Raw genomic sequence first — 12,408 nt, 5'->3', positions numbered from 1 at the left:
AAATGTACCAGTTATATCTGAATTTGAATTAATATTTCTCTTCCAAGAGTTTCAGTACTTAGAATGATTTCATTCAAGTACACAAAATACAAGGATTTTCATAACTTTGGTTTGGCGCTCTTCCCAGAGTACAAGTAGTCTAAAAATAAAGTCCTTATAAGATTTATCCTCAGTGCAGGGATTTTCTTCCTCTAATGGGGACTGCTCCTCCAATTCTGAGCTGCTAAAATCCTGAAGTCTGTTAGCAGAATAAATTGTTTCTGAAGATGATTCATTTGCCCTAAATAATTCACACCATCATCCTCCAGCAACTCTTTCTGACTTAATGAATGCAATCTGTCAGCTCCTAGAAAACTTCAGTGTAAAAATTGCCCTTGGAATTAAGTTCTCCCTTTTTTTTTTTTTTTTTTTTTTTAATTGACTCTTCTTTATTTAGATGGTATCAAAAAATATTTCCCCTACAGATTCAGTTCCAAGCTTGAAAAGCCAGATTCACTGGTTTGTCAACAGAAGGCTCCCCTTGGCAGTAAGCAGTGCATCTCAATGGAAATGCAGAGGATTCCACAGCACCTTGGGAACAAAGCACACCCTGGAGGATGCACCAGCCTCTGGACTATTGCTATTGATTTCCAACAGGCTCTGCACTGGGAACTGAAACTAGAATTCAATATTCATCCCATACAGTACAAATATATAAAAATGAAAGCTCATGTAATTCCCAGAGTGCACCACAGGCTTAACTCTGCAGCTCTTCTATTCACAGAAGCAGCTTCCAGAGTTCATAGAGACATCCTGCCCAAAATACTAATCAGCAAAAGAGGCTGCAGACTTGAATCTGATTTTCTATTGACTTCAGCTGTCCATCCAGAACCACCACAACTGCAACAGGAAGAACAAATGCCAAGGCTTCCATCAATGGGAACAGCACTAGAGCCATTAGTGATGTAGTTCAAAGCTCTGTACAGCACAAACCTCACTGAATGAAGCACTTTTATGCAGAGAGAGCAAGGAGCAGCTCTACATAATGCCAGGCAGTGTAACGTGTTCTCACAGCATGAAATGCCAAACTTAAAAATCCCAAACTATTGTATTTGCACAGGCCTCTCAAGTGATCAATATTTTACTTACCAGAATGCAGAAAGTAATTCCCCCACTGCTCACACTGATGATACACCTCACACTGTGCAATTTCATTTTCATGATGAGGAAATGCAAGATCTATTCCACCAGTATGGATGTCCAGCTGCTTTCCAAACACTGCACTGTAACAATATTTTCCTGATCGGTAAGTAGAACACCACAAAAGCTTTTTGTAAAAAGAAATGCAGATAAAAATAAGATGAAACAACATATATGTAAGTGTACAACTTAGTAACTGCAGTTTTAAAACAAGATTTTACACATACCTTGGATACCAAAAAAGCAGCAGAACTTGTCTGGACAGGACCCATATCTGTTCACAATTACTTCTCCTTAGTAAAAGCAATTACTTTTCTATCTTAAGGACTGCAAGCAGGATGTCTCCTTTCCTTGTTCTGCTACAGTTTCATTACCACACAGGTGCCTTTATGTGCAAGCCTAACAACTTACATCTATAAATTTGGTATTACTCTTCCTTATCTTGTATATTTTCTGTAAGAATTCAAACAATAGTATGTGTAGTCAGGTCAAGCTGGGCAGGTCAGCAACTTTATTTTGCCTGTTAAACAAAGTTTACACTTACAGCCTCATAGGGATGGGAGTCAACCTTAACTGCTCAGAAACCAGGAGTGCTCAAGCAGGGAAAGATGCAAGGCCTACAGACAAACACACAGGCCTCACATATATCACCTTAACAAGATGCTCCTGGTAGCTGGTTAAACATTGATACTTTGGTCCCTTTTTGAGACAAAACACCCTGCTAACACTGTGCCAAATGATGTGCAGAAGCTGTTGGGGCACAGGAGGAAAAGACAAGGAGAAGAGAGAAAGAAGAAAGCGCAGCTGCCACCATTTCCCAAGTTCATCCTTCTCTGCTCCTGCCTGCTTCAAAATCAGCTAAAGCACAAATCTTCCCAGGACTGACCCTCACCTCCCCTTGTGCCACCTACAGAGGAGCACTTGCTGCATCCTCCAACAAAACCATTAAGAGCTGGAGAGAGGTGACAGATGGATCTGCCAAATGCACAGGGACAGGAGGAGCCACCCACCTCACCACAAGGGAAAATGGGTAGAGAATGACAGACCTGAGGGGGCCAAAGCAGGGAATTCCCTCCTCCAAGGCTGCTCTAGAGACCAGAGACTCCTCATTATCAAAATTAATTCACCTAACATAGTTAAAGTGCTTTGAGATACTTGGCAAAACAGACAGCTAAGTAAGTATTGCTTAAAAATGAGCCTTCAGCAGCTGACTGGCACAACAAATTGTTTTAGGTCACTTACCAAAGTAAGCTCTCCATTTTTCACAGTCCAAGATTACTACAATCACGCTCTCCGTGGGTCTTTTATTTATATGGTAAGAGCCTCATCCAGCCTCAGTAAAATAGATTTTTAGAGAAAGAAATGCAGACTATAAACAGCACTGCATTAGCAGACAAGCCATGTTGTAACTGGCACTTCTTATCTGTGCACTTCTGTCAGAGGTTGTACATCAAACACAGCATGATTTTGTGCACTTTGATTGCTTTAAGAGCTGCCTCACTATGCTGAAACTATTTGCAGACAGAAAATCACCCTTATAAACACCTTTCACAAGCAGGTGGAAAAGACTAACAATCCCAGGTGCACCAGAAAAGCATATGAAAGAAAAACCTAAGGCAGCTGGTTCCACCTTCTTTCAGCTTTAGCTGAAAATTTCAGCTGAACAAGGTCAGATCTAAACTATTTCTTATTAGCTTCCAAAAAAAGATCTGAGACTAATGCAAAACTAAGTACACTATCAATCTTCCAGGAGAGAAGACCTTTTTCTCCTGTGGTGAAAATGAAACTTTAAATTAAGAGCAAATTACATCAAACCAACTGCAAGCAAAACACTACTCAGCAAGAATGCTGAATAACACTTAGATGATGAGCACGAACATCCATAGCTGCTGTTAAGATAAGGCCAGCAAGATCTCATAGATCAAGCTGCAATCCCACACCCAGTCCTCCTGACACCTACCTCCTGAACTAGGACTGATGGAGACTGCTAGAAGTGGAAGGGAGGCAATGGAAGAGGCACCATAACTTGCACCACTCCTTTGGTTACCCAGCTCAAGTTGAAAGACTGCTAATGGACTGTGTGATCCTGTGTGCCATATTTTAAGCACCAAGTCTGACTCTAGAGAAGGTGCCAAAACATAGAGACAGGTGTGACAGTAAGGTGAAGCAGAGTTTATCTGGGCCACATGTGACACGCTAAGTTAAGGGTCACATTAAAACCAGTGCTACCTACTGATCAGAAAACAATTTCAGTACTGCTGCTACCATTGTACTGTGACTGAAAAAGAAAAATAGCACTAGATTTATCAAAATCCAAGAAATCTGACCTTGATATTGTGGAGCATTCAATGTGCCATCCAGGTCGCCCTTTTCCCCAGGGAGAATTCCAGGATAGCTCCTGAGGCTTGGCAGCCTTCCACAGGGCAAAATCTTTACCATGTCGTTTGTCAGAATCAGCTGGCAAGAAGTGATTTGTTAATGGGATATGTCTCAAAGAAAAAAAATGACCAATGAAAGCAAGAGGAAATGTGTATTTAGTGAACTACTCTGATTTTAATCCCTTTCAATCAACTTCTTTTCACTACAACTTCCCTCTCTTCCCCCTCACACCGGGGAAAATTGAAATATTGAAATACTGAAATATTGAAATTTATTTTGACAAGCTACAAAGATGGATTCAAGATTCCTTAATATATCCTATCCTCTCAGTCCTTTTATCCTTGCCCAGTTTGTCTTATTTTCATTCATTTAGTTACACATCCACCAGTTTCCCCAGGACAAATTTACTGCACTACAGCAGAAAAGGTAATAAAACTAAACCAAACCACACAAACAAACAAACATAAACCCCCACAATTTTTTCTCTGGGACACAATTGATTTCTGTTTTATATTTTATAAAACAAAGTGCACAGAGGTAAGAATCAAAACTGTTCTTGGACAGTAGCAACTTTTCACTACCATTTTCACCAATGGGTTCTCTACAAAGGTTCCCTCACAGCTACATTTGTTCCTTCCTTCATTGCCAAGGATGCAGTCCTTTTTGTTACAATACTGCAGGACTGTTCATCTCTGCTGACTCCTAACCTCCAGTCAAATACCAGCAACCCCTGGCAGGAGCCACAGAACAGGGCTCTGGACTCTGGACTTTATTTCTGACAAATACATGACCTCACTTCTAGAATCATACAACTCAAAATTCCTAAGAACTAAAGATACAGAAATATAACTCTAATTTTATCCACTGAATCTTCACCTGGGCTCTTCACTATATTGCCAAATTCTGAGTGACCAGGATCTGCTGACTACAACCCTCTTCTGCCTTTTTTGAGTATACGGCTATAAAAGAGCACTCTTCAACTTCTCAGTTGTAAGCAAAACAAGTGTCAAAATCTTTAGAAATAAGAATGTATTTAGTTGTGACTGGAGAGGAAGCAGGGTAAAACACATAATCAGTCACAGCTGAGGCTGGAAGGCACATCTGGGGACAGCCCAATCCAACCCCCTGCTCAGAGCAGGAGCAGCTGCAGCAGGCTGCCCAGGATGGTGTCCAGTTCAGCTTTGACTGAGGATGGAGACTCCACAGCCTCTCTGAGCAACATGGTTTGTGTTAACCATCCTCAGGGTAAAAAGCATTTTTCTTGGCTTTAAATGAAATTCCTGTACTTCAAGTTGTGATCAGCGCCTCTTGTCCCATCACCAAGCACCACAGAGGAAAGCCTGGCTCCATCTGCTCTACTCCATCAGTATGAGTACACATGGGTAGGATTCCCCTGAGCCTTCTCTCCTCCGTGCTCGGTGGTCCAGCTCTGTCTGCTTTGCCTCATATGAAAGATGCTCCAGTATTTGGAGATGAAAGATGCTCTCCATCACTATTGTGGCCCTTGCTGGCCTTTCCCCACTGCTGTTCTGGGGAGCCCAGCACCAGCCCTGCACTCCGGGCAGTCTCACCAGGGCTGAGCAGAGAAGGAGCTGGCAATGCTCCTCCCAATGGTCATGCAGCCCAGGAGGCTGCTGCTCTCTGCACTCAGTAATCACCTCTAAATAACTGTTGACAAAATGCATTCCCTCTGTAAGCTGTAACACTGAAACAGCTCCAGAGCAGAGCTGTGAGAAGTTCTGGCTGCACCTGAGCATCAGCCCCCAGGGTATTTTCAATAATTGCAAACAGATTTTTTTAACGATGCAATACTGAACTTTAGTTTACAAAAGTATGCAGGAGACCTGAATCAAATTCTCTGACACAGAGACCTCATCAGACCCTACTACTCTGCTGAACAGAGGTTCAGCAACCCTGCAAAGCAGGAACTGCAGCAAAATCTCCACAGCCTGCTCTAGCACAGCCTATGAGAGACTGCTCACCCTCACACAGAGGCTGCTTAGCCCAGTGATAAGTAATGAAGGGAGCAATTCATCCAGTTAACTTCAGAGCAGGGAAACTGCCCCAACAAGAACATGGCAGGCGAGGTTTCCTTGTGTTTTCCCTTGAGTACCTCACTGCTGGCTACTGTAACAGCAAGAACACTACCCCACTGTGAAGTTTCTATGTACCAATGCCAAGTACTTAATTAAAATTGCTTAAGAATCCTAACTGTTCTAAGGTACCAGAACAAAGGTATAGAGGGAAGGACAAAAGGAAGAAGAAAACCCAACTTTCCTCCTCCACTGGCAACAGTGAGTGCCTCAAAAAAGAACTATGAAAGCACTGTAACCCTAATTAACCAGAAACTTAGCTATACAGAATGGGTTAGAAAACTGTTTCAGACTGTTAAATGAAAGTCTGCACATAGATGCAAAATGCATTCAAACAATGCATTAACACAAACAAGCTCATGCCACAAACTTACCTGCTTCATCTTGGGTATCAGGGTTAATAGCAGTTAACACTCCGTATCTTTTTCCCCAGGACTTAACATCAAAATAAACATTACCTAATACAAAAGAAATGTTTAGTTGCATAGCAAAGATGCAGCACATTGATGAGAACTTGATAACGTTTCCCTGAAAGCAAAAAAAAAGTGCTCTTCCACTCCCATTTGAAATTGTGATTTAGAAATTCAGAAATATGGCAAAAGTAGTAGCAGATGTTCCCATGTTATCCAGTTTTTCAGTAACCTCTGTGCACATGCTCATTCTGCCCATAGCATAACTCTGAATTCTGGGGATCTCCCAGGCTCTTCCTTGCCCATGCACAACCAGCAATCCCCTCCCTACTGCAGCTCAACCTACACCTAGTCCAGTTACAATGCACTTGAATTCTTCTACAGCCACCAGCTCTGCTAAAAAAAGAAACCCACACATTTTGCTTTGCAGACACATCTTTGACAGCACATAGGAGATACACAGCTCCTCTTCAGAGGTTCCCTCAGCTTTCTTATAGAACCCAGGCCAGGATTTCCCCAAGGAGTTTAGACAGCAGTTTATTACAGTAAACAATTACAATAAATAACGAGCTGCATTTAACTTAGAAATTGAGTAATAGTTGTTCTGCCCACTCATGTCATCACAAACAACTCACTCACACCCCGTCAAGCAACAGAAGGAAAGCCTGGCACAAGGTATCTCATCTGATTCCAAAACAGGATTACTAAGAGCAGTGACTTCCTATACATGTGCTGAACAAGGAGTTACCTTGGTCAAAGTCTTACCTTGTGAGGTTGCATAAGCTTGTCCACTGGAAATTATTGTTTTTATAAAGGAGATTATTTGAGGAATATGGTCAGTCACCCTCATATATACTGTAGGAGGAAGGACCTTAAAGAAAGAGTAACATAGCATTAACACACTGCCAATGAGTTCCTTCATTCTAGGAGACAAACAAAAACGAACATTCTTCTCAATTGTATCTTTAAAAAAAGTTGCAAGTATCATAAAAAAATCATATATAGTATTTAAGACACTACACACAGAAGGGTGGCAAAAATAAACCCTGATTTTCCCAGTGGCTCACTCTCTGCTTCTGACAGGGAGACAAGAAGCAAAGTCACTTGAAATCAATGAAAGAAGATTTTGTGTTTCCTGTGCTTTCAATCAGGCTGTTTCTGCATTATAGTAGTATCTGTGAATCAAGGATCTACTGAATATGGAAAAAAACTGTTCCAGAGTTTCATTTGTTCATTCTAAAGCTCAGGATTGCTTCTCCCCACATCTCCTTACTCAAAAGGTGTGCAATATCATTCTAGAAGAATGAAAAAGTAAATCAGCACTCAGTTTCCAAGCAACGAATTTATTTTTTCAAACTCTCAAAACCAGATTCTTTCCCAAAATAATTGCTTAGAAATGCTCTTAGATTTACAATCTTGAGTGTTTGTACCTTCAAGGCAGCCATATCTTGTTTAAAGTCTTCTTCATAAATACGAGCAAGAGCTACTGGCGATATATTCATCTGAAAAAAAAGAGAAGCAGATTGGCAAATCATAAGTCAGAGTAATGATATAAAATATGGCAATCTTTTCTCAGACAGCTAATAGCTAATTGGAAGACTTAGAGAGCCCCTAAGGTAAAGAGTCAGAAAGGCTTATTAATCTAACACTGACAGGGAGGAGATATAAATTATAAATAACTTAGAAGTAGTATTTAATTTATGCTTAATTTACAAAATATTATTATATCTCTTTTAAGAGAAAGCAACCAAAGACTAAAATAATAAACTCCTTCCCTCTCTTATTATTTTCCTCTTGAGAGGGTCTTTCATTTCCAGTGATAAAATATACTACCATACATAGGACATTAAAACTGACAGGAAACACCAATACCACCTACGTGTCAGAAAGACAGATCAGGGACTTGCAGGATGAGACAAGAGATTCATTTCCAGTGATTAAGAAAAATAAGCTATTTCAGCAGATCATGGATACTCATAGATCTCAATACTGAAAGCCAGTTCCATGCTTTGCCAAGTCCAGCATTTCTCAAGCACCTTTTCTACATTTCTCATTCATGGGAAATGAACGGGTTCCTCTTGCAGAGGAGATGAGAAAATGCAACCCAAAAGGAAAGGTACTTGCACATAGTAAGGTACTTGTTCTCAAATACTCAGAAAAGACCAGGGATTGAAAGATGCATGACAGCAAAACCTGCCCTAGTAATCTACAGCACGGTATCAAAGCGTTTCAAATGCATGCTTTTACATCTTCTCTGCGAACAAACTACTGGGGAGAGACAACATACTGTCAGTCTCTCCATCTTGCAGGTAACTGAACCCTTAACAACACAAATCCCACATCATCACTTCCAATTCATTACTGGAGCACCTCTATGGGTTCAGATTTTGAGAGAACAGGTGGGTACCACTGTTTGTACAAAGCAGGGGTTCTGGTGAAGACAATGTTCATGCAGCACTGAAATGAGGACAATGCTCAGCACCAAAAAGCAAAGACATGCTTCTTTCTGCCTACAGACCTGTGACTAGATTCATCTCTCTATACAGCTCAGCCGCTTCTTTGATCAAGAAAGAAACAAAGGTGTCTACAGAAAGAAGATGGAGAATTTCCTCCCCTCCAGATGGATGTTCAACACACAAGGAGACTCGTGTCTCTCTCAAAGGACCCCTGATGGCATGCAGCATGTTCATCAGTACCAACTTTGAGGCTTCCCCCAGATGAACCCCACCAGGGGATGAAAAACAAGCTCAGACATGTTGATTTACCACTGTAATGCTTCAGGTTCCAACAACAAAAGCAGGCTACTGAGGTAATCCAAAAAAAAATGGTTGAGCAAACACTTCAAAAGGTCACAAAAAAAAAAGCCAAGAAAAGATGACTTCATAGAAGCAAAGAATGTAGTGAAGCAACACATCTTTCAAGAACATGTCATTTCCCCCTCCTCAAACACAAAATCGCTAAGATCTTCTGACAATAAGGAAAAAATTTAAAATGCAAACATGGATTTAATATGCCTGAATTTTGGAGGTTTTTTATTTTAGAATTGTTTACTGCCTTAGAAAACTGCTAGTAAATGGACTAAGGGAACAGACATATTTCTATATGAGTGGTGTGCTGGTATTCATTTGAATGCAGGGGCCTATATTTAACTGCAAAAGTAACTGTTTACTTAAAGATAAGTAAAAGGAACAGCTGTCAAATTCTCTGGCTCCAAGAAACTATCTTAAAGCTTGCAACTGAAATTCAATACCACACATTCACTTATGATCTCAAAGACATGAGTTATAGATTCTAAAATCAAATTAAACAAAAGGACTCAAAATGCAGAATAAAAATACAGAATACAGTCTTAGTGCTTGAGGGTTCAAAAAGTGTTCTTAAAACCATTAAAAAAAAAAGAATTGAAATAATCATTCACCAAGCTAATCTGGTAAAAAAGGTCATATTAAAATTCTGCCAAGAACCACTTACAGCCCCAGTCTTACCAAGACTTACCCGTACACACAATGTTAACTTTCCTGCGGGTGACAAATCCAGGCAGGCCGGGTGAAGCTTTCCAAGGTGCTGACATTGCAGCTAGATGGTGCTCGGCACCTGCCCGGAACTGCCCTCGGCCCCACGCGGCAGTGCTTGTGTACAGCGCTGCCCTGCATGATCACGGCACACAAACACTTCCCAGAACTCACCCAGAACCCTTCTGGCTGATACATTTTGGGATAATTTCACTGTGCTGAGGATTCACGCTGGGCTTTTGCTCCCTTCCAGCCTCTCAGGCAGGGGGAGAGGGCAGGAGAATCCCAGCTGTGGGTGCTGTAAGGCAGCTCCCTCTCTGCCTCCCCCCATCACTCAGCTCTGTACCCATTTACCCCCACAGCTCTCAACACTCAGCCCTCTTCACTGCCAGACCCATTACAGCCACACTAGGGAACCAGAAATCTCACCGTTAATTACCTACTAATTAAAACAAACATAACTAAAGAACCCCAAACCCAGGTTAATTTTCCTACATAAGCAGCTTAGAAAATACCAAAAGGTTAGTCAAAGATTGCAGCAAACACCTACCTCATTGGCTCTTTTTATTATCTTGTCATCTATGTCTGTGATCCCCATCACCATGATAACTTCAATTCCAAAAAATCTTGTCATTATCCTTCGAATTATATCAAATCTAACATAGGAGCTGGAAGAGAAAGAAACACGAGCTTTTGAACACGTAGTAGTAAGAATAAACTAAAACAAAAATAACCAACAGCCACAGGGACAATCTAATTAATCCCAACACTTGCAATGAAAAGATCTTCAGTACATAAGGTGTTTTTCCAAAACCAGTTGCTACCTGGAGAAAAGTCAAGCAAATTTCTCTTGAACTGGCCTACCCTCTTCTGGCATTAGTGACACATTACATCAGATTTTCTGAGTGTTCTCTTTTGTTGCATCTCTTTATTCAAAGGGTATCACAAGCTACAGGAGCTGGGAGACTCTTTCAAAGCCAACAGGACAAAATGAGACACATAGATCAGATGTTCTTGAAATACATCCCTTAGGCTTAGTATTATCCTAAGAGGTTTTCAAAAGTCATGCAGCAGAACAGGGAGAAATAAAGCAGGATTCAAATTCACTTTTCTTAGGGTTGAGTAACAACAGATACCAGCCACCAATAAAGTATTTCATTCACACACCATCACAGATCTTTTCTGATAGCAAAGAGTAGATGCTCCATAGCTTAATTCTGTTTTATTTACATTTGAGAATAAAAGTTATTCTGAAAATTATTCAGGGCTTTTACCACAAAGCAGAGTATTAATGCTGATAGACTGGTGGATATACAAGCTGTAGAGGGCTGCTGCAGCTCCTGCTCACAGACTCCCCATCTGTAATTCTCAAAACACACTTTCACTGAATTAAACTAAATTACTAGGTGGGATACTAGAAGATTACTAAAATCTCTGTGTCTGCCCTGCAAGATGATGAGAATCCTCAGTATTTCTGAGCTGTTTTCCCCAAAGCCAGCAAGGAGGTTCACAGACCTACAGGTTCCCATTTCATTCACAGCATCACACAAACTGCAACTCCCATGGCTGCCAGAACAAAGAAGTGTAAGCAACTCCAGAAATGGATTTGCACCCTTCCCAGCAGGTGCCAGGTAGCACTAAGGTACTGATTTATGGATGCAGAATATCTCAATGAAGAAAAATACTTTTAGTTGTTGTTTGTGCCATGCCCATGCTGAATAAAAGACTTTTTGAAAGCCTTGCTGCCAGGGAGATAGTTTTTAATGAATAGCAGCTCACTGGGAGTAAGGCTCATCTAATGTGGTGACACGATTCCATAAGAATATTAAATTGGCCTTTGGATCCTGTTCAGAGGAACAACGCCAGCATCAAAAGCTTGATATTAGATTTAACAGCCCTGCAGTCACTGTTCCCAGAGCAGGCACAAATTTCACACTGTTCCCTGTCCTCTCATCTTCCATCTGAATTAATGGAAGAAACTCTGCAAGAACAAGAGCAGAATTCCTGATACCACGGGGTCCTTACCACTCCAGCACTGATAAAAAAACCCAGCCAAAACAGACAGTCAAGATCAGGGGGTGGCAGAGCACGTGCAAGAGAAATCTCTCATGGCTGGTTTTACTCTTACTTCAAAGCATTCAGCCAGGAACCTGGATGCCAACCAGGCTGCAGGTCAAACCAGTACAATCAAGGTCAGACCCAGAACTGGGGGAAAAAAATATTATTATTTGCCTGTCTTACTTTTTTCTCTATATAGAATGGGTGTTGGATGTCATATGGAGGCAGACAGAGCATCTGTTTTTAGGACTGGAAGCACAACATACTAGAGAATGTTAAATTATTTAGAGAAAAAGAACTCCTTGTGGAATGGAAACAGGACAGGAGAAAAATAATGCCATTATTTCCAAATTCTCTTCAAGGATCTCAAACTCATTTTCATGATCCATTTCTGCTTTATTACCTGCTCCATTTGTTGTGTTTGACACAAGTCAAATGTAAGACAGAGGGGGAAAAAGGGAATTCTAGTAAGAAAAGAACATGTGGCAGGAGTACAACAATATGAAGGTATTTAACAAGAGCAGCAGAGTAGCAACAGCCACCACTCCATTTGACTTTATGCTACTTCCCAGGGCCCCTCCTGGCCCCCAACAGCAGCACACATTCCAGCTGTTCTATGGCTGGACCTAGCTACTGGGGAAAAAAGATACCATTTTGAAAAATAAATAAACAAATAGAACCAAGAGTGCTCCACCATCCTAACAAATCAGCTGAGCAACAGGATGTCAACACTGACATGTGTAAGACCAGAGATACTGGAAAGGAACAGCCAACTCC

The 12,408-nt window shown here is 41.0% G+C and overlaps 1 protein-coding gene across 1 annotated transcript in view; it reads right to left on the bottom strand.

The window, feature by feature from the left end:
• CARS2 (cysteinyl-tRNA synthetase 2, mitochondrial) overlaps positions 1–12,408 on the bottom strand; it is a 35,719-nt gene that overhangs the window by 20,575 nt on the left and 2,736 nt on the right. Inside the window, exons 3-8 of the mRNA XM_059465898.1 lie at positions 10,124–10,241; positions 7,492–7,563; positions 6,827–6,932; positions 6,026–6,109; positions 3,507–3,636; positions 1,129–1,262 (exon numbers count right to left, since the gene is read on the bottom strand). Coding sequence (XP_059321881.1) covers positions 1,129–1,262; positions 3,507–3,636; positions 6,026–6,109; positions 6,827–6,932; positions 7,492–7,563; positions 10,124–10,241 — 644 coding nt within the window. The remainder of the gene's footprint in view (positions 1–1,128; positions 1,263–3,506; positions 3,637–6,025; positions 6,110–6,826; positions 6,933–7,491; positions 7,564–10,123; positions 10,242–12,408) is intronic.

Source organism: Ammospiza nelsoni, chromosome 2 (assembly GCF_027579445.1).
Source record: "Ammospiza nelsoni isolate bAmmNel1 chromosome 2, bAmmNel1.pri, whole genome shotgun sequence".
Lineage (NCBI taxonomy): Eukaryota > Metazoa > Chordata > Aves > Passeriformes > Passerellidae > Ammospiza > Ammospiza nelsoni.
The sequence above is the reverse complement of the archived record's forward strand: the minus strand, read 5'-3'. Positions and strand labels throughout refer to the sequence as shown.